Source organism: Rana temporaria, chromosome 4, assembly GCF_905171775.1.
Source record: "Rana temporaria chromosome 4, aRanTem1.1, whole genome shotgun sequence".
NCBI lineage: Eukaryota > Metazoa > Chordata > Amphibia > Anura > Ranidae > Rana > Rana temporaria.
This window is the reverse complement of record NC_053492.1, coordinates 270,676,699-270,698,386: the sequence shown is the minus strand read 5'-3', so window position 1 is coordinate 270,698,386 and position 21,688 is coordinate 270,676,699. Positions and strand designations below refer to the sequence as shown.

Genomic DNA, 21,688 nt, shown 5'->3' with positions numbered 1-21,688 from the left:
AGAGCTTCCTAATACACCCCATGTGACCATGTGACATCACATGGAGTGTAAATCTGGGAATCAGACTAAATCTGGGAATCAGACTGAATCAGACTGGGAATCAGGCTGAAGCTGATAAGACTGACATAGGCAAACACTAGATAATCGGCACAAGTACATACTATGTAATTAAACAAGTGGCTATGAGCAGAGAAGCAGGTTTGTCATAGAAACGTTGGATTGAGAAGGAGGCTTGGTTAACAATACAGGAAGTGCTCAATGTATGGATGGAAATACACGCTATGTGGACTCAGAAAACAATACTAAAGGGGTTGTAAAGGTACAATTTTTTTTCCCTAATAGCATCCTTTACCTTAGTGCAGTCCTCCTTCACTTATCTCATCCTTCCATTTTGCTTTTAAATGTCCTTATTTCTTCTGAGAAATCCTCACATCCTGTTCTTCTGTCTGTAACTCCACACATTAATGCAAGGCTTTCTCCCTGGTGTGGAGTGTCGTGCTCGCCCCCTCCCTTGGACTACAGGAGAGTCAGGACGCCCAGTAACACACAGCTCCTTTCTCTATCTGCAACATAGAGAAAAAACATGTAAGCTTATACAGTTATTTGATTATCCAAAAATACTATGTACTATTTGGCATTGTTATTATTATAAGACTAAAGTAACCACTAACTTTCAGCCCAGGTATCATCCCAATTATAGTGAGTTGGGTTTAAATTGCAATTTGAGGTAAGGCAACAGTATGCTGAAACATTTAAAATGATTGTAAACTCTATTTATAATATTTTTTTTTAAAATAACATTCATATTTACCTGTTATCAATTCCATTGAACAGTGCTGCTGCGATCATCCTCTTCTTGGGTCCCCTGCTGGCGCTCCTAGTTCCTGCTCTTCTTGATGAGCCACCATAGGAAGCCACTTCCTATGGTGGTGCACACGAGCTGCATTGCCTGTGTCTATAGACACAGACAGTGCAGCTAAGCCCTGCCCCCCACTCCCCATCAAAGGATTTCACAGACAGAAGCCCTCAGGCTGCTTTCAGCCAAGCGTATGAGAGAGGGGAAGAGAGAGTCTCTACAGAGGGGCACAGCACTGCTTCTAGTGAGGGCTCAGGTAAGTGTAAGGATGGGTGAGGGGGCATATTGATATTGTTGCCTAAACATTTTTTTACCCTAATGTAGGAATGCATTAAGATAAAAAATGTTTAGGCTTTAGAACCACTTTAAAGGATGGGAATACTAAGGGCGCTGTTGGAAATACTTCTCCTGTAGGTCACAGGAGCAAACTTAATTCTGCACTCCTGTCAGCCACTGTCAGCTGACGCCACAGAGCTGGTACAGGCTCCGCATGGATCCCGACAATAATGTCAGGATTCACCCAGATTCCTGACTGATGGCTGGCCTTAGCCTCTCTGCATGCCGCTAAGAGGCAAATGCTCATGCCCCCTGCACAGCCCTGTGCTCCAGTGAGTGCTAGAGGGACAGAGCATCATTAACAGTCACTGCTCTGTGCTCAGAACAGCCCAATAACTCAGTGATCAGTGGACCTTGATCATTCAGTTATTGGTGTAGAGCTGGTGAGGTACAGATGCAGCACTAGATTGATATTCCATCTACAAAGGTGAGTATGTGTGTTTATTTTTTTTTCAAATTCTGTACTGCTCTTATGCCAGTGTTGCCAACCTACCACATTGAAATTTACTGACACAACACCCATGATTTACTGGCACAGCTAAGTTTTTACTATCAGTTCCAAAAGTTACAAAATTACAGTTTTAAGTGCAAATTACAGTATTTATGCTACACACAAGTAGAATACGCAATTAGCAATATGATTTAAAGGGGTTGTAAAGGTAAAAAAAAATCCCCTAAATAGCTTCCTTTACCTTAATGCAATCCTCCTTCACTTACCTCATCCTTCCATTTTGCTTTTAACTACTTGACCACTGGGCACTTAAACCCCCTTCCTAACCAGACCAATTTTCAGCTTTCGGTGCTCTCACAATTTGAATGACAATTACTCAGTCATACAACATTGTGACCATCTGAAATTTTTGTCCTTTTTTTCCCACAAATAGAGCTTTCTTTTGGTGGTATTTGATAACCTCTGTTTATTTTTATTTTTTGCGCTATTAAAGAAAAAACACTGAAAATTCTGTAAAAAAATAAATAAATAAATATTGTTTCTGTCATATTAGCAGGTTATTTCTCACACACAACATATGCATGCCACAAATTAAACCCCAAAACACATTCTGCTATTCCTCCCGAGTATGGCGATACCACATGTGTGAGACTTTTACACAGCGTGGCCACATACAGAGGCCCAACATGCAGGGAGCACCATCAGGCGTTCTGGAGCACCAAGGCCAATTCTGATATTTCTCTCCTACATGTAAAAATCATCATTTATTTGCTAGAAAATTACATAGAAACCCAAAACATTATATATGTTTTTTTAGCAAAGACCCTCGAGAATACAATGGCGGCCATTACAACTTTTTATCTCGCACAGTATTTTCGCAGCAATTTTTTGAACGCTTGTTTTTAAAAAAAAAACTGTTTTGTGCTTAAAAAAAAAAAAAAAAAACAGTAAAGTTAGCCCAATGTTTTTGCATAATATGAAAGATGAAGTTACGCCGAGTAAATAGATACCCAACATGTCACCCTTCAAAATTGCACACGCTCGTGGAATGGCGCTGAACTTTGCTACTTAAAAATCCCTATAGGCGATGTATTGCAAGGTATTGGAGTATTGCAGGGAATTGCAGAGTATTGGGGGTATTGCAGAGTATTGGGGGTATTGCAGAGTATTGGGGTATTGCAGAGTATTGGGGTATTGCAGAGTATTGGGGGTATTGCAGAGTATTGGGGTATTGCGGAGTATTGGGGTATTGCAGAGTATTGGTGGTATTGCAGAGTATGGGGGTATTGCAGAGTATTGGGGGTATTCCAGAGTATTGGGGGTATTGCAGAGTATTGGGGGTATTTCAGAGTATGGGGGCATTGCAGTGTATTGGGGTATTGCAGAGTATTGGGGGTATTGCAGAGTATTGGTGGTATTGCAGAGTATTAGTGGTATTGCAGAGTATTAGTGGTATTGCAGAGTATGGGGGTATTGCAGAGTATTGGTGGTATTGCAGAGTATGGGGGTATTGCAGAGTATTGGGGGTATTGCAGAGTATTGGGGGTATTGCAGAGTATTGGTGGTATTGCAGAGTATTGGGGGCATTGCAGAGTATGGGGGCATTGCAGAGTATTGCTGGTATTGCAGAATATTGCTGGTATTGCAGAGTATTGCACAGGGAGGGATAAATGGCTGGATCTGTGACTGCATTTGTCACAGATCCAGCCACAGCAGCTGCTGCTGCTTCCGCTCTCCCCCCTCTCCTCTCACACTGTACCGATCGGTAATCACGGATGATTCCGGGGGCGCGCGAGAGGAGGATTCTGGGAGGACGTCCCAGGGACCTCCTCCCAGAACAACTCCACCGTGCTGTAGACATGTTTTGTCTATAGCACGGTGGTAAAGAGGTTAAATGTCCTTATTTCTTCTGAGAAATCCTCACTTCCTGTTCTTCTGTCTGTAATTACACACCGTAATGCAAGGCTTTCTCCCTGGTGTGGAGAAAGCCTCTTGAGGGGGGTGGGGGCGAGCAGGAGTGTCAGGACGCCCACTAACACTAACGCTCCTTTCTCTATCTGTAAAGTAGAGCGTGTGCTGACTTGCCCCCTCCCCCTCAAGAGGCTTTCTTCACACCAGGGAGAAAGCCTCGCATTACTGTGTGTAGTTACAGACAGAAGAACAGGAAGTGAGGATTTCTCAGAAGAAATACGGACATTTAAAAGCTAAATCGAAGGATGAGGTAAGTGAAGGAGGACTGCACTAAGGTAAAGGAAGTTATTTAGTGAAAAAAATGTTTACCGTTACAACCCCTTTAAGGTAGATATTAAGGCAAAAAGCATATTTTTTTTTTTATATATAGTAAGTAAGTAGCTAAGGGACAGGACTCAGGAGGTCAATACCATGGAATGGGCTATGCACTCATGCAATTGGCTCTCACAGTGATACTGACAGCAGTGTGCAGCAGCACAGATGATGCTGACACCTCACCGACATGACCTGTCCCCTCCTGAGTCACAGTGACAGTCATTCTCCATGCCAAATGGTCCCTTCAGTTCTCTCCAGTCCAAACAGCACTGACAGTCCCACTCCTGGCTTGCCTTACTCCCGTCCTGCAGACCCACACAAGAGGCTCTGGCTGCTCCGCTCGGCTCCCTTGGTTACATGACACACTCAGACACGGCCTCCACCAGACCCCACCACCCGAACCGACTGTAGAAGGCACTTGGATGGTCTCAGCCGGCTCGGGACCCGAGCTGCAAATGCACAGTTCCGAGCCGAGTGTCACAGCCATATTTTTTACTGGCAACCTTTTCCTCTTACTGGCATTTACTGGCAGCAGAAAAGTTTCTATTTTTTACTGGCTGCCAGTAAAAATACTGACGGTTGGCAATACTGTCTTATGCTCCAAATGTTTATATTGCCGTTTCTTAAGTTGGCCTAGCACCGGTCGAATTTTGATTAATGATGTCCATTTTGAGAATGTTTGAATTTTTAATGGTTAGAGGGATCAAATCAACCTGTTTTTAACCATAGTTGCACAAAAATTTTAAGGCGCAAGGTGAACCTTTTTTCTCAAATTAATGAAATTCTCACTGTGAATGTGGTTTTTGTTGGGGAAAAAAAATCATACATATTGTAGTGCGTATGTTTTAGAATCTTGTGTAATATGTCAGAAATTCCATTCTAAAATCAGGTCTGGACAAAATGTAGGGTTATCAAACAATATTTGTTGGCTCAATGGTAGCAAGATCACACAATTTTTTAACTCGGCTTAACACCCCCCCATGAACATCTGCTGACACCCGATCTTGCCCGGTTCTGCATTCCTCCGATTCGACAGGTGGTCTGTGTTTATCTGATCCCCCCATAGGGGAGAGCGGAGAAAAGACAGGGCGGTCCCTGCACAGTGTGCAGGGACCGCCCTGTCATCCGCCGGCTCAGCGGGGATCAACAGAGCGATCCCCGCTGAACAAGCGGAGGTTCACAGGGTGGATCATTACTGATCCGCCCGTGTGAAAGGGCCCTAAGAGCCTTATCACATACAATACCCTAGTAATGTATAGTTTGGTCCCAAAGTGGACACACCCAGATTCACTTGTTTTCTGTAGTTCTCAAGCTCACATAACAAAAAAAAATAAAGACTGGTGCCATCTAATCACGCTTTTCCTGTCCCAAAAAACACACAAACAGAAAACCTCAGTAGCTTTGATTTTCTACCATATCTTTGTCCAGGAAGTCAAAGCCAAAAAATATAGAACATTATGAAAAAAACTTTCGTTTGGAGCAATTAACATCCAGCTTTCTGAAGTGACTACTTTAATATTTGATTAATGTGAATTGGCTGTATCTACTCATACGTGTTTTCTTTTTTGAACTGGTTTCCTAAACAGCCACACACTATTATTATGATCTGGCTGCTGTTTTTAGTAGGCAAAGACTGCAATCTGTAATACACAAACTGGACTAATGTGAAACATGCTGCCAAAGTAGTTTAGTCACAAAGGGAAAAGACTTCAGCCAATTGAAGCAGGCAGACATGAGTATGGAGCCAAGTCTGGAGCGACACCCTGCTAAGGCAGCTGACAAGATTTTGGCCAATCCTGTATTGCCATAGGAAAGAATTCCATAAGCAGTTCCAAGAGTGAGTGGTATAAAGCAGAATGATTATGTCAAAGAGGCATGTACAATGGCCAAAGCACTAGAATAGCTACACACACACCTTATAAACGTGTACACTTTGTAGATGTGTGCATTTATTTACATTTCATCCACATACATATCCCTTTTCAATAATCAATATTCTTCATACAAAATAATGTCAAACATATTTATGACTTTTATGGTGGGCCCGGGGAAAGATAATCTTAATGTGAATTTTATAGATGTAATGTTAAGGGTACTCTATAATAAAGTGCATCTAAACACAAGCACAGAATTGTAATAAATTGCAGCTTACCTTTCCTTACACGTGGTGGCTGCTTTATTGTTTTTCCCAGGCTTTTTTCTACATGAGGATTCTGTCAGTTACACACTATAGAACACCTACTCACTCAATCTATTAAACCAATAGAGGACCAAATTTGTCACCCTAAGATAAAAAGTATGTTAGGACTACAGAACATCCAATTCTTCATTTCCATAACATATAGGGGAGGTGTTCTGTGGGTCACAGAGGTCAACCAGACAAGGCTGATAATGGTGCCTGAGATTTCAGTATAGCAGAGAGAGAGAATGAACAAGAAGCTATCAGCTCATTGTGTTTTTTGGCAGGGTAAACAAGTATTTCATGCACATTTAAAACACCTGTTTACATAAAGTATACACATATGTGACATCACTAAGGTGGGCCTCTGGGGCACTGCATATATGCACTACAAAAGTGTGCTCCAAAAGCCCCCTCTAACAATGAGGGGGCACCCAGATACCACCCTCCCTTCATCTATACCAGACATTTAACATAGAAAAGGGTCTGGTATAGATTTTAATGGGAAGCCCCACAAAAAAAATGGTGTGTGGTTTCCCCCTAATAATACATGCCAGACCATTGAGCTCGATGAGGGTCTGGTGTGGATGCCAAGGGGAACCCCACACATACAAAAAAAAAAACCCCATAAAAAACAAAGCGCAAGGTTTGGCAAGGTTGTTGAAGACAAGTATCCCAGTATGGTTCGGGGAACTGCACACTTGCCTTGCACCCTTTTTTTGGCTTGCTGGGCTGCATGCTTGCATGAAGGTTTGCCATGAATTTTAAGGGGAAACCCCATGCAAAAATAAAGAAAAAATGCCAGGAAAGAGGGGTAACAAATAAGCACCTATTTCCTGAAATGTGCAAGGTCTAATGCTCTCAAAATGAAGGGCACATTTCCTGGGGGAAACCTTCTGGCAAAGCACCTCACCCAATGTTGATGTGGAAAAGAGCCCCTTCCTCACAACCCGCCCAGTGGTAGTGAGGGGCCAGCAGACAGGGAGCTTTTAAGAATATGGACCCCCCTTTAACAATAAGGGTGTCCCAAGATACCACTCTAATCTAAAAAAATAAGGAGCACCTACCATCATTTGAAATAACCATTGTCAGCGGGAAGTTGTCATGTACAGCAATGCTAAAGTCATATCTTTTATGCTGGCGAGAATATTTCCTTGTTCTCAAAGCTAGCCAGGTCACATGATATTGACATCACACATGTGGGCATGTATACGGGCTGTAGTGGAAAGCTCCTCCTAACTGAACTCTCAGCACTGGAGAAACTTTGCAGGTTATCATGTGACCGTAGTATACAGATCAGCCAAAAAGGTATACTGTATAGTGGTAATTTTTTTTATGTAAAAATAAGATTTATAAGCTGTGGGAAGGCAGATTAACTATTTTCATATTACTGGGTTTAGTAACACTTTAATGTTAAGCAGGCTTACCTTCAGGATAAACATTTGTGCTATGGTGAGAACTTGCACAGTGTTATCTGTATTTTTATCTGTACCTATGTCTGACTTTACTGCTAGTTCATTCTTCATCTAATAGTGGCCAAAACCAATTAACCACTTCCCGACCTCCTCATGTACATTTACGTCGGCAGAATGGCACAGACAGGCACAATCACGTACCTGTACGTTCTCTGCTAGACGTGGGTGGGGGGTCCGATCGGGACCCCCCCCGGTACATGCGGAGGTCGGGTCCGCTCGGGGAGCGATCCGGGACGACGGCGCGGCTATTTTTTTTATAGCTGCTCCGTCGCGATCGCTCCCCGGAGCTGAAGAACGGGGAGAGCCGTGTGTAAACACGGCTTCCCCGTGCTTCACTGTGTCGGCGCATCGATCGCGTCATCCCCTTTATAGGGGAGACACGATCAATGACGTCATTCCTACAGCCACACACCCCTACACTAGTAAACACATACACAGTGATCCCTAACTCCTACAGCGCCCCCTGTGTTTAACTCCCAAACTGCAACTGTCATTTTCACAATAAACAATGCAATTTAAATGCATTTTTTGCTGTGAAAATGACAATTGTCCCAAAAATGTGTCAAAATTGTCCGAAGTGTCCGCCATAATGTCGCAGTCACGAAAAAAATCGCTGATCGCCGCCATTAGTAGTAAAAAAAAAATAATAAATAAAAATGCAAAAAAACTATCCCCTATTTTGTAAACGCTATAAATTTTGCGCAAACCAACCGATAAACGATTATTGTGATTTTTTTTACCAAAAATAGGTAGAAGAATACGTATCGGCCTAAACTGAGGAAAAAAAAAAATTATATATGTTTTTGGGGGATATTTATTACAGCAAAAAGTAAAAAATATTGCATTTTTTTCAAAATTGTCGCTCTATTTTTGTTTATAGCGCAAAAAATAAAAACCGCAGAGGTGATCAAATACCACCAAAAGAAAGCTCTATTTGTGGGGAAAAAAAGACGCCAATTTTGTTTGGGAGCCACGTCGCACAACCGCGCAATTGTCTGTTAAAGCGACGCAGTCCCGAACTGTAAAAACCCCTTGGGTCTTTAGGCAGCATTTTGGTCCGGGGCTTAAGTGGTTAATAGTATTGTATGTTATTATTAATAAAACCAATAATGCATTGTATATACTTCTTTTTCTTTACAGATCATTTGCAAGCATTTAGGAGCAGGATTTTCTCTAGCATTTGTACAAGTAAGTAATCCTTAGGTATCTGTAAACTTACCATCACCAACCATGCACTGCTTAATAACATGGCTTTTGTTTCAGAAATAACAATAGACTATAGACAGTTATGCAGTATACAGGTCATAATATGAGTTAAGGAAACACAAAGGGCTTTAGTGGGTGGCCTTGCGAGCACAGATTCTATTAGAAAAAGGAAAACAGCCCACACACAAGACACAGAGCAGGAAAGCGCTCACTTTCTCATGCTAGAAGGCCACCCACTGATGTGTCCTTGTACAGTAGCACTTGCTTAATATTTACATTAAATGCTAAAGTTCTTATATTTCCAAAATATCTGTGATTTTTTTTTTAAGGGAAATAAAAAAATATATCAGCTACATATATAAATAGTTATATGGTAAAGAATTAAAAGGAAATAAACTACAGACACAAATAAATAGATGTCCAATTAAATCATTCTCAGATATGAGCTTTTCCTTGGGAGTTATTTATGACAGTGCTTCTCAGCCGTTTCCAACCCTAGACCACAAATGTTACTTTCTCTAGTTAAAATGAACTGCCTTTCGTATTAAAAACACAATAATTGTGCCAGCTTTCAGGGCTAAAATAAAAATGGTATTGGTTACAGCTTGCTGTGAACTTCCATCTATCAAAATGTTTAAAATATATCATTTTTTTTTTTTGTCATCTATGTCTAATCAGGGGGATTTTCCTTGACTTCCTGTCCAGTAAATGCAACAGGAAGCAAGAGAAAAACTCTCCAAAGTGAGGGAAATCTTCTCGTAGATAGATGTCACTGCAGCAACTGTCCTCATTGGAACATTTCCCCTCTATTTCTGTACCGGTGACAATTAAAAGTGTTGTATTTTCTCTCACCTTCTGTCCCCATCATAATAGTCAATATTACAAATAGAGAAGTTAGCAGCAGGGACAAAGAAAACAATAAAAACTGACAAAAGCACTCTATCCAAAACTAAAAATGAAGTTTAGGCTTTAGATTCACTTTCATTAATGCCCTGTACACACGAGTGGAATTTCCGTCTGAAAAAAGTTGGATGGTTTTTCCAACGGAATTCCGCTCAAGCTTGGCTTGCATACACACGGTCACAGAAAAGTTCTCTGAACTTTCGAGCGTTAAAGGAGTTGTAAAGGAAAAAAATGTTTTGTCTAAAATTAATGTCTGCAAGGTAGACAGACAGAATAGTGTAATGATTCTGTTAAAAAACGAGTAAATACCTATTAAATTCCTTCATCTATATCACCTCCGGCGTTCTAGTTTCTGTTCTCTCATTCACTTCCTGGTTTGCATCGCTCGTTCATGTAATAACTACATTTCCCAGTATGAATTGCGGCACGCCCAGTAATTCACACCTCCTTGAGGTCTCTAACACGTAGAGAGCGTCCTGCCACACAGATGTAGTTCCCAGGAGGGGGTGAGCACGTTACTGACCACCGCAGTAAAGCCTCCCTTCACGGTGGTCAGTAAAATCAGACAAGCAGGAAGTGAACAGAACAGAGAAGAAATAGAGCAACTTCTGAGCAAAAACGAACAATGAGGAAGTGAAAGAGGAATGTTTGCAGGTAAAGGATGCTTATTATGGAAAAAATTAATTCCTTTACAACCCCTTTAAGAATGTAGTGACGTACAACACTACGACAAGGCGAGAAAAATAAGTTCAATGCTTCCGAGCATGCATTGAATTGGTTTCGAGCATGCATGTTTTTTTTCCTGGAAATTTTTTCATCATAAAAATTGAGAACCTGCTCTCAAACTTTTGCTGGCAGAAATTTTGCCAACAAAGTCTGATGGAGCATACACACGGTCGGAATTTCCCATGAAAAGCTCACATCAGACTTTTGCTGGCGGAAATTCCGCTCATATGTATGGAGCATTAGATTTACTTTGCTACTAAGCAGTAATATCTTGTACCATGTTGGCTATTATTAATTGTGGAAACTTTGGAGTTTAAATGTTTCCCTTTATTGGCTAGCTTAATGTATTAAAAATGCAAACACAAATGTCCGTGTGCATGAGAGACAAGCCCCTCATTCACTGCTCACCAAAAGCAAATGTTACCACAATAAAGCAAAATGCTATCAGTTAGTGTGAGGCTTGATATATATTCATCCGCTGACACTTGCAATCTCATAGGGACCAATGTATGTCCCTTTTTCATCCGTACACGGTTCGCCCGTGTGAAAGAGCCCTAAAAGGTATAGCTGCTACCTATCTTATTTAAAGTGATACTAAACACACACTGTTTAATTTACATTGCCCCTTCTATTTCTGTATATGGATGATGGTGCTATAATTATTTTAATATAAAAAAAAAATCTAAGCATCTCACAAAAGTGACCTCACCCCTCCTATTTTTGTAAATATTTTATTATATCTTTTCATGTGACAACACTGAAGAAATTGCACTTTGATACAATGTTAAGTAGTGAGTGTAAAGCTTGTATAAACAGTGTAAATTTGCTTTCCCCTCAAAAAAGCAAAACACACTGCCATTCATGTCTTAACCGCTGGCAAAAAAAGTGAATGCACCTGTAAGTGAAAATGTCCAAACTAGGCTCAATTAGCTATTTTCCCCTCACTCCGGTGTCATGTGACTCATTAGTGTTACAAGGTCTCAGGTGTGAATAGGGAGCAGGTGTGTTAAATTTGGTGTTATCGCTCTCACTCTCTCATGCTAGTCACTGAAAGTTTAACATGGCACCCCATGGCAAAGAACTCTCTGAGGGTCTGAACAAAAAAAGGAATTGTTGCTCTACATAAAGATGGCCTAGGCTATAAGAAGATTGCCAAGACCCTGAAACTGAGGAGCAGCATGGTGGCCAAGACCATACAGTGGTTTAACAGAACAGCCCTCACCATGGTCAACTAAAGAAGTTGAGTGTACATGCTCAGCATCATATCCAGAGGTTGTCTTTGAGAGAGAAAAAAAGACTCATGAGTGCTACCAGCATTGCTGCAGTGATTGAAGGAGTGGGGGGGTTCAGCTTGTCAGTGCTCAGACTACACATTGCACACTGCATCAAATTGGTCTGCATGACTGTCGTCCCAGAAGGAAGCCTTTCTAAAGATGATGCATGGTGGTGGGAGTGTCATGGTCTTGGGCTGCATGAGTGATGCCAGCACTGGGAAGCTACAGTTTATTGAGGGATCCATGAAAACCAACATGTACTGTGACATTCTGAAGCAAAGCATGATCCCCTTCCTTCGGAAACTGGGCCGCAGGGCAATATTCCTACATGATAACAACCCCAAACACACCTTCAAGATGAACTCTGCCTTGCTAAAGAAGCTGAGGGTAAAGGTGATGGACTGGCCAAGCATGTCTCCAGACCTAAACCCTATTGAGCATCTGTGAGGCATCCTCAAACCGAAGGTGGAGGAGTGCAAGGTCTCTAACATCCTCCAGCTCTGTGATGTTGTCACGGAGGAGCGAAAGAGGACTCCAATGGCAATCTGTGAAGCTCTGGTGAACGCCATGCCCAAGAGGGTTAAGCTAGTACTGGAAAATAATGGTGGCCACACAAAATATTGACACTTTGGTCCCAAGTTGGACATTTTCACTTAGGGGTTTACTCGCTTTTGTTGCCAGAGGTTTAGACATTAATGGATGTGTGTTTAGTTATTTTGAGGGGACAGAAAATTTACACTGTTATACAAGCTGTACACTCACTAATTTATATTGTAGCAAAGTTCTTCAGTGTTGTCACATGAAAATAAATAATAAAATATTTACAAAAATGTGAGGGGTGTACTCAATTTTGTGAGACAATGTATATTTGAAATACAATATTTATTATATTTTGCCAATAACAAGGTGTGGGCGGATTTCTGCCAGTCACAGGCTCTCTAGCTTGTGTCTTAGAATAAGAGGGAGGCAAAAGCTTCAATAATCTACATGTAATATCCCGCTCCCATTATGTTTAGCTGGCTAGTGCGCGTGGATGAGGAATGCGGGAGTGGGCTGTCTTTTACCACTGTGTATACACCCACATGTGTAACTCTAAAGTCACATGGGCTGCACAGATGTGATGGGGAGGAAATATCCAGCATAGAAACTCACTGAAAACTGGCAGAGTTACCACCACGGCTGTAAAATCCCTAGCTGAATTGGGGACGTGAACAGAAGGTGGAGATATAGAGCAGCAGGATCAACCATTGTTTTTGCAGAATACATAAAATGCAAAAATCTTATAGTGACTGTGAACAGCATGTAACACCATTTAATGATATTTTTTTTAGGATGTGTGTTTAGAAACCATTTAACTTTTTATATACCTTTCTTTACTTTGATTTAAAAAAAAAAACTTCACCATCTTTAGGCGCGTTACTTTTATTTTAATATGTATACTGTATCATTTAATATGTAGCCATATACTATTCATATATAGTAGGAAATATGTGTATGCATAGACAGCACAATATACTGTATGTACCTGTGCCTAACTATTATAGACATTCAGGAAAACAATGGGTCTGATTTACTAAAGGCAAATAGACTGTACACTTTGCAAGTGCAGTTGCATTAGTTTTCCCCAGAGTTTAGTGAAAGTGGTGAAGCTTCACTTTTTAAAGAATACCCAAAGGAAAAAAAAAATGCATTTGCTGGCACACGATTGGATGATCGTAATGAGCAGAGTTTCATCACATTCATTATTCTCTGGAGAAAATCAGTGCAACTGAACCTGCAAAGTGCACAGTCTATTTGCCTTTAGTAAATCAAACACCATTGCAGACAATCTGGAAATGACTGGTACCAGGCCACCCTGAGATGCATTAGGGTGGATAGTCAAACCTGCATTTTAGATGCTGAACAAATTACTGTCAAAAACCCCCACCTCCCCCTGTTTATTTGATCCGTCAGTCAAAATCCCCCACCCCCCGTCACTCGATTGATCGGCAAACCAACCACCACCCCCCGTCGCTCATCCCTCCGCCCACCAGCCCCACTCCTTCTCTATCTAGGTTGTGGCAGCTTCAGTGGCTTGCCCCTGTGTCCCCTCCTCAGAAGCTTCCCCCAGCGTCTCCTCCTCGGCATGCTATATGGTAACTCCTTTTCTATACCAATTGGGTCTTAAGACCCACTTCATGATTGGCCAGGAGGAGGAGCAGGAGGACAATAGCAAAGTATTTTTTCGATATTGTCACACAACTGCTCTGTGCCCCATGCCCACTCTTTCTTAAGCTAATTAGAGCCTCAGGCTCTAATCAGGTGCTTCAAATTGACATCCATACATGTAGATTAGGGGTTCGGCGCATGGATTAGTGGGGGTGCCTCCTGCCCCCCTAATGGAGCGGCCGCCACTTCTGGCACCACAAAAAATGTATTTGTACAGTACTCATGTACTTGTGTAGAACTTGCCAGTCCTGCTCTACCCTATAGTATAATTAAGCAGAGACTACAGTAAAACAATAGAATGGTATTTTGAAGTTTATGATGAATAGACTTTTCAGTGTGTATTGCAAATATTACTGGCATTTTGGATAGAACAGATTTTACAAATTAGTCTTTTTTTCTTGGCCAATACACCTTGATTACCAATTATAAACCATCTTTCCAACCAAACATGAGTAATACCACAACAATGGTAGAGGAAAGGTCTAGCCAAGCATTCCTGCATTGAGTAACTTTTTGTATAATTACTGCTTCCCATTCAGAGGGAGGAGAATGTCTCAGACACATTGCTATGTTTGCAGGACGGTATAAATAAATGATGCTATGAATTATTGCTAAAATTGGGAAAAATCTGACTAGTGTATCTACAGCTCTTAGAACAACCACCTTAGCATTTAGACTAGTCTAACATTTAAATGTAGCAGGTTTTAGAATTTGAGAAAAGTGTATTTGATGAACAGGAATCAAAAGCAGACAGCAGCAGCAAAGTACATTCTATGCTGATGACAGCAACTTGTAAACCTAGGTAATTTTATATTGCTTACTACGTTTAACATGTTTTTTTTTTCGCTCTAGATTTTTTTCCCCTAGTTGTGTCAGAACTTATAAAACATGCTTCGGGGAACTGTCAGTTATTAGTCTGAACAGCAGTGAAATTGTAGAACAGAAACAGACCCTTTTTTTTATATGCTTGATTCAGACATACTTGATCATTTCCAAAACACCACACCGGAGGTAGAATATCAAAGCCATACTGGAATGTAGCTAATATGTACATGGATGTTTGACCTTTACTGAGCATTGAAACTGTTAGCTTCCATTATCTTAATATCCAAATACAAGTGATATTTTACCATTTAAGAAGTAAAAAAAAAATCATAATTTATTGTGGAATGGATTGTAAGTGAGATTATTTTTCAATGCAGAAAAGTCCTGGCAACATGCATTTACACACCAGCATCTTCTTGTTCCTGGTTTCTCCAAATTTTGTCTTCATGTCTGGCTATTTTCCTGAGAGGCATCCAAAGCAGTCCAATGTGAAGGGACCACCACCATTCCTGCCATTCAATACAAAAAGTCAAGGTAAGAGGTTTAAAATGCTGCTTTATCGATAGACAACACTTGCCTTTTTTATACTCTGTCACTAACTTACTACGTTATAACAGACTCAGCCTTAACTGTTGTTAAAATTGCATCTAAATCTTTTAACATGCACAAGTATTCCAAAGCTGTTCATTCCTACTAATGTTCTTTTTATGGACACTTCCAGTAAACGACTTTATTTTATTATTAGGTTATTTTTTTTTTTTTACAAATGATCTATATATTTTATTAGTTAACTCATAAAATAAACAAATACAGTTTATTCAGCAAATTTTTGCTAGCCCTGATACAAAATTACTTAGCAATTTCAAATAACAAAAGTAACAGTAAAACTTTTGGCTCTTGGATTTGCACATCTACTTGGTGGAGCAAAAACAAATTGTAAATGCAGATGAACTATGGATACAAAACGTACAATCGTACTGTATGTAAAAAAGGAATAACCGAAAGCTGTATTGTTAAAATGATTTAGCGTCAGTGGGTATTTTACAATAATAGGATGATATGAATGCTATATTTTTTCTAAAGGTCATACCATCAGAACGTGAAAATAGGAGAGCAAGATTGTAATCGCTTGCTAGTTTAGGATATGTTCAATGACCACCTTAAAATTTAGAAATTATATAAAAAACATATATTTTTTTTTAAAAGACAATATATTGTACAATGTGGGGTGTGCCTTGCCTATCAGTCTATAAAATTAACATAAAACTCCATTAATTCTTAAATAAATATCAATAACTACAATCTAATTTTACAGAAGACCTGTAACAAAAGTTATTTATAATCATAAAACATGTATCCAAGTAAGAAAATTGCATTTTTAATATGATTATAGTTAAGTAAAATAAAAGTCTAAAAATCTATTTTTGTTTTAACATGCTTAAGGTTATGTAAAATTCTGACAATGCAAGCAAGTATTTTTATTTAACTGTTAAAATTACTACAAAAAAAAATAAAAAAATAAAAGAATTCCAGCCTGCATTGCATACAATCTAACAACTGAAAGTGTTGTATTATAACAATTTTATGCATACATGTGGTGATAAATAAATATTAATGACTTTACATCTGTAAAGCATAAACAAGACACTTTGAAAATCAGCAAGGTGTTTAAGTGTTTTTTATTGTGTCAATGGTAAATACACCAAATTCCTGAGCTCAACTCCTGGCATTAGTGTGGCTTTCCTCAAGTTGCTCCTGTTTCCTTCTACAAATCAAAAAATAAATTCAAGTCTGTTAACTAATTGCCAACCAAACTGGCCGATGTGTGTATATCTGTAAAACGGTTGCAGAGAGATTATGACAGGAAGTGTGGTGATTGGTGAATGCTTAATCTACTTTACAAAGCACTGTGGAATATTCTGGTTCTATATAAATGCACTAATGTATTCAATTCGCATAGCAGAAGAATGTGAATGGCTCTCTATGGAGCCGGTTCACATATCTCTGCAGCAGGTCCAGTGCGATTTCCTGAAAAAACGTGGGCCTTTTTTGGGCCACTTCAGGTCCGAATTCATTTCATTTAAGCCCAGCCGTGGGGTCGCGAGTGCGCTGCCGCCGGCGCGCTCGCGACCTGGTCTGAAGCTTCGTGACAGCGCAAATCGGGACCCGCGGACCCGATCGCCGCCGGTGTCCCGCGAACGGTCACCGGAGCTGAAGAACGGGGAGAGGTGTGTGTAAACACACCTTCCCCATTCTTTATTGTGGCAGTGTCAGTGATCGTCTGTTCCCTGATATAGGGAAAGATGATCACTGACGTCACACGACCAGCCCCGCCCCCTACAGTTAGAAACACATATGAGGTCACACTTAACCCCTACAGCCCCCTAGTGGTTAACTCCTAAACTGAAATTGTCATTTTCACAGTAATCAGTGCATTTTTATAGCACTTTTTGCTGTGAAAATGACAATGGTCCCAAAAATGTGTCAAAATTGTCCGATGTGTCCGCCATAGTGTCGCAGTATTGAAAAAAAACGTTGATCACCGCCATTAGTATTAAAAAGAAAATTATTAATAAAAATGCAATAAAACTATCCCCTATTTTGTAAACGCTATAAATTTTGCGCAAACCAATCGATAAACACTTATTGCAATTTTTTTTTACCAAAAATAGGTAGAAGAATACAGATCGGCATAAACTGAGGGAAAAAAATGTTTTTTTTATATATTTTTGGGGGAAATTTATTATAGCAAAAAGTCGCTCTATTTTTGTTTTGTTTATAGCGCAAAAAATAAAAACCGCAGAGGTCATAAAATACCACCAAAAGAAAGCTCTATTTGTAAGAAAAAAAGGACGCCAATTTTGTTTGGGAGCCACGTCGCACGACTGCGCAATTGTCAGTTAAAGTGACGCAGTGCCGAATCGCAAAAAGGGCCAAGGTCCTTAACCTGCATATTGGTCCGGGTCTTAAGTGTTTAAAAGTCCACTGGGAAGTCCTATGGCTCTGCTGGAAAGCTAATGTGTGTATAATGCCCAGGAGAAAAGGCATGCTGTGTCATGCTAGGTACAAGTAGCAACTCAAGGATGAGAGCATCCAAGAAAAACTTTGGTCTTTTACACTACTTGGTGATATCAAGATTATAATAGGAGCATAGACACCCTGTACAAAGGTTATTCATCCTTTTGTAATAAAAGTAAAAAACAAAAGAAACACTTTTTGCGCAGTTGATGGATCAAAAAGTATGCAATATGTTTTGAATATAAAACGCACATACATGCAGAACATGCATAAATATTTGGATTAAAAAACTGCAACTCTTAAAAGTGGAGGTTCACCCAAAAGTGCTTCCACTTTTGGGAACCCTCCCCCCTCCGGTGTCACATTTGACACCTTTCAGGGGGGAGGGGGTACAGATACCTGTATAAAACAGGTATTTGCATCACTTCCTGGTATAGACTCCCGGGGGAGTCTGGCCCCTCCGCGTCACCCCCCGTTGTGTTCTGGGAAACACTCTGCTCCCAGAACACAACGGGAACCAGTGGGAACGGCGCAGCGTGACTCGCACATGCGCAGTAGGGAACCGGGCAGTGAAGCCGCATCGCTTCACTTCCCGATTTCCTCACCGAGGATGGCGGCGGGGGAAGCCGAAAGCCGAGCTGCTGCTCGGCTTCGGCTGCCGACCTGGACAGGTAAGTGTCCATGTTTTAAAAGCCAGCAGCTGCTGTATTTGTAGCTGCTGGCTTTTAAAAAAATGTTTTGCAGGTGAACCCCCACTTTAAGCAGAAACATAAAATGCATTCACCAGGAAGTCTGTAAAAGAAAATGATTATATTTGCCTATTGATATTTTTATATACTTTTAAGAATATAGTATAACTAAAGGTGAATCTTTCTTTTGGGATAGAGTATATAGGGATTAGAACACCTGGCAGTTTTTTCTTGCTGTCTATGCTCCCGTTAGGGAGATTCACCCTTTCTTTTTTTTTTCACCCTTTCTGTGCATCTTATTTACCATTATCATCAAAAGTGAATGTACCGTATTTATCGGCGCATAACACGCACAAGCGTATAACATGCACCCTAACTTTAAGATGGAAGTGTCAGGAAAAAAACTTTCCACAGCCCCCTACGTATAACACGCAGGCACAGTTTATCCTCTATTTTCAGGGTAAAAAAGTGAGTGTTTTACGCCAATAAATACAGTAAATAAAATCCCACTTTTTGGGTTGTCCCCAGAACAGTAATAGAGGATACATTTTCCAGTGGGGACATTGATTCTGGTGACCCTGGTGACAACCATGTATTCCTTTAAGTTTGGACAGGAAGTGAAAGGAAATGTCCCTAATGCATCACAGATGGCAAAAAAAAAAAGCTGACTTGGGTTATTATTAAGTGTTCTTGCATAGCAAGACCACTTACTGTTATCTCACATATGTATTATTCTTATTATAGCCAAATTTACCACCCTAACTCCTCCCACAGCTTTTAAACTACATAGACAAGAAATACACTGAAACGTGCAGATTGTTCCCGATTGGTGTGCTATTACTTTGTGGAATGTTTCGCCAAATTGTAAACAAAATATCGTTGTTTTTGCGGCAACATTTTCCCATAGGAATGAATGGTGAAACTAGAGTGAGAGCTGATAAAAGCTGAAAAATCAGGAAATGATTTCTAAACTGCCACCACTCCCTCATTTTCAAGCCCACCTACACAATCTTATATCAACGTTCAGCTATCCCTGCTGCCACTACACATGTCCATGGCTAAGCCATCATCCTGATAGTTTTCACAATATGACCATTTGTTTGCAACTCACGCCATCCATAGACATTCATTGAAATTACACTCTAGACACCTAAAATTTGAAGAGCAATATCTAAACTGCGACTGTGCCTTCAATTTTAATATTTCAGAGACATACATGCATCAAAATGTAGGTCATGGTCTTGTGATTCTCACAATATAAAGTTCTTCGCTGTATGATTTATAGTTTTTAAAATACGACCGTTTGAAGAATGACAGGTATTCAGGAGAGGCAAAATACTCTGGCCTGTGCTTAGAGCCTGCATAAACATTGGTCTTCTGGCAACGCTGAGGGGAATTATAGCTCCTCCCACACAACGCTGAGGGGAATTGGCTCCGTTTTTTGGCTCTGCGTAAATTCTGCATACTTTCAGCTATTAAAAACATTCAACTTTTAAAATGTTCAGCTCTTTCAGCTAATGATGGGACTTCTTCAACTTTTTTTCTACTATTTATAACTTTTAAAATATTAAGCTTTTTAACACTTTTTTTTAAACATTGAAGTCAATGAGAGCATGCTTCAAATCCTTAAAATCTTCTTCCGCTCCCAAAAGTTTCAGCTCCTTCATACTTTCACCTACAGGATGCCAAACAAACTTTAAAATGTTCACAACATATTCAGATATCCGGCTATATCTTTTCAGTTTGCCTTATCTGAGCTGTCACCTTTACATTTTGGAAAAAAATAAAACATTAAAACCATTCCTACTTTTTAAACTACTATCACTTCAACTTTTTTTTACAGATTTACAGTTTCCACAAATACTCTAGCTACTCCAACCACACAATAGTTACTCAAGCCACTCCACCCAGTTACGCCGCCCACTCCAGTTGTAGACTATTGGTGGAGGCAAGAACACGTCACACAATTTCCCCAGAAATTGTAGCTTTTCTAGTTCTCTTTTACTCTATTACAAAATAAAAATAAATAAAAAAGTTTTAAATTTAGTTCCACTTTACGTTACACTTGCATGTGTATAATTTATCATCTCTGTATAGATAATCTTATATGTAATATACATTTTTAGGTTACAATTTATTTGTATATATCAGAAAGAAAAAGTATAACGCTTATTGGAAATTAAATAGCCTTTTAACAGTAGCTGGAAAGAAATAGTTTTATATTCTAGAGCAAATGTATTATTTTCTAATTATATATGACCTTTGCATTCAGAAAATATATGCTTAGGTGGTTATTAATTCATGTTTAGGTCTGTAATTTGCATTTAACTAGAGCCTATAAAATATGGTTAAACTGAAAAGGTCACCTGGGGCGTAAAAGGAAAGCATGCTGTTGTCATTCTGCATGTAGAATGATTTGTATGCTAAAAGGGAATCTTCAGTAATAATCCATCTGTGTAGAAATACAATGTGGATTTCCCAGACATAGTTATAACATCAGCTGGAGACAGGCAGTGGTTCAAAAGTTACTTACTTTAAATCTTAAAGGGTAGCTCCACTTTCATGGAAAAAAATATATCAGATAAAAACAATACTATAGCATCTTCAATTGCTACATTAGTCAAGTTGTGATTTAATGCTATTAAAAATGACCTTTCCTTTTCAATCTACAGCACTGTAATTTTCTGTAAAATGTAAGGCAGGAGGTATTCTATACATAGATGGTGAATGGAATGCCTCCAAAAATAGAAATGTAAGTTTCGGTGAGATGCTCCCCAAGGATTGATCACTTCTAAAGGGATGCATACACTGTAGCTTTCCTCGTTAAAGTATAGAAAGTGGATCAGCTGAATAATAATGAACCAAAACACTCCTATTCGGAATGAGTATGCAGCCAGAAACGAAGAGCTATACCTTCAAAAGTAGGAATCTGCTACAAAATTTGTTAAAAACCCTGTAATGTACATTAACCACCCAGAGAAGTTTTTTTTTTTTCAACGAAAGTGGAGGCACTCCTCTGAAACAGGGTGCAAGAGAAACTGTGCATGTTGTTTATAGTAAAGAATCTTTTTTTTTTTTTTCAAAACTAATTATAAAAATTAGAGGTACGATTGTTATTGGCAACTAGGCACGAGGTTTGCATTCTTGGCCATGCAGGCTTTGTATTAAAGATTGCATGTTCACAATTCGCAAACCAGGGTTAACTAAGTGGCCAGATTTAGCCTGTTTGCCTATGGAAACCTCTGGATGCTACTCT

At 39.8% G+C, this 21,688-nt stretch overlaps 1 protein-coding gene across 3 annotated transcripts in view; it reads left to right on the top strand.

Moving 5' to 3' along the window:
- Positions 1-21,688, top strand: part of COL10A1 (collagen type X alpha 1 chain) — a 133,225-nt gene that overhangs the window by 65,218 nt on the left and 46,319 nt on the right. The window contains exons 2-3 of one of the 3 annotated variants that reach the window (XM_040350268.1): positions 8,724-8,771; positions 15,103-15,259. In XM_040350268.1, the coding sequence (XP_040206202.1) occupies positions 15,118-15,259 (142 nt within the window). In that variant the 5' untranslated portion in view covers positions 8,724-8,771; positions 15,103-15,117. Of the gene's footprint in view, positions 1-8,723; positions 8,772-14,510; positions 14,703-14,808; positions 14,912-15,102; positions 15,260-21,688 lie in introns of those variants that run through there. The other 2 variants (XM_040350269.1, XM_040350267.1) reach the window with 2 other exon arrangements.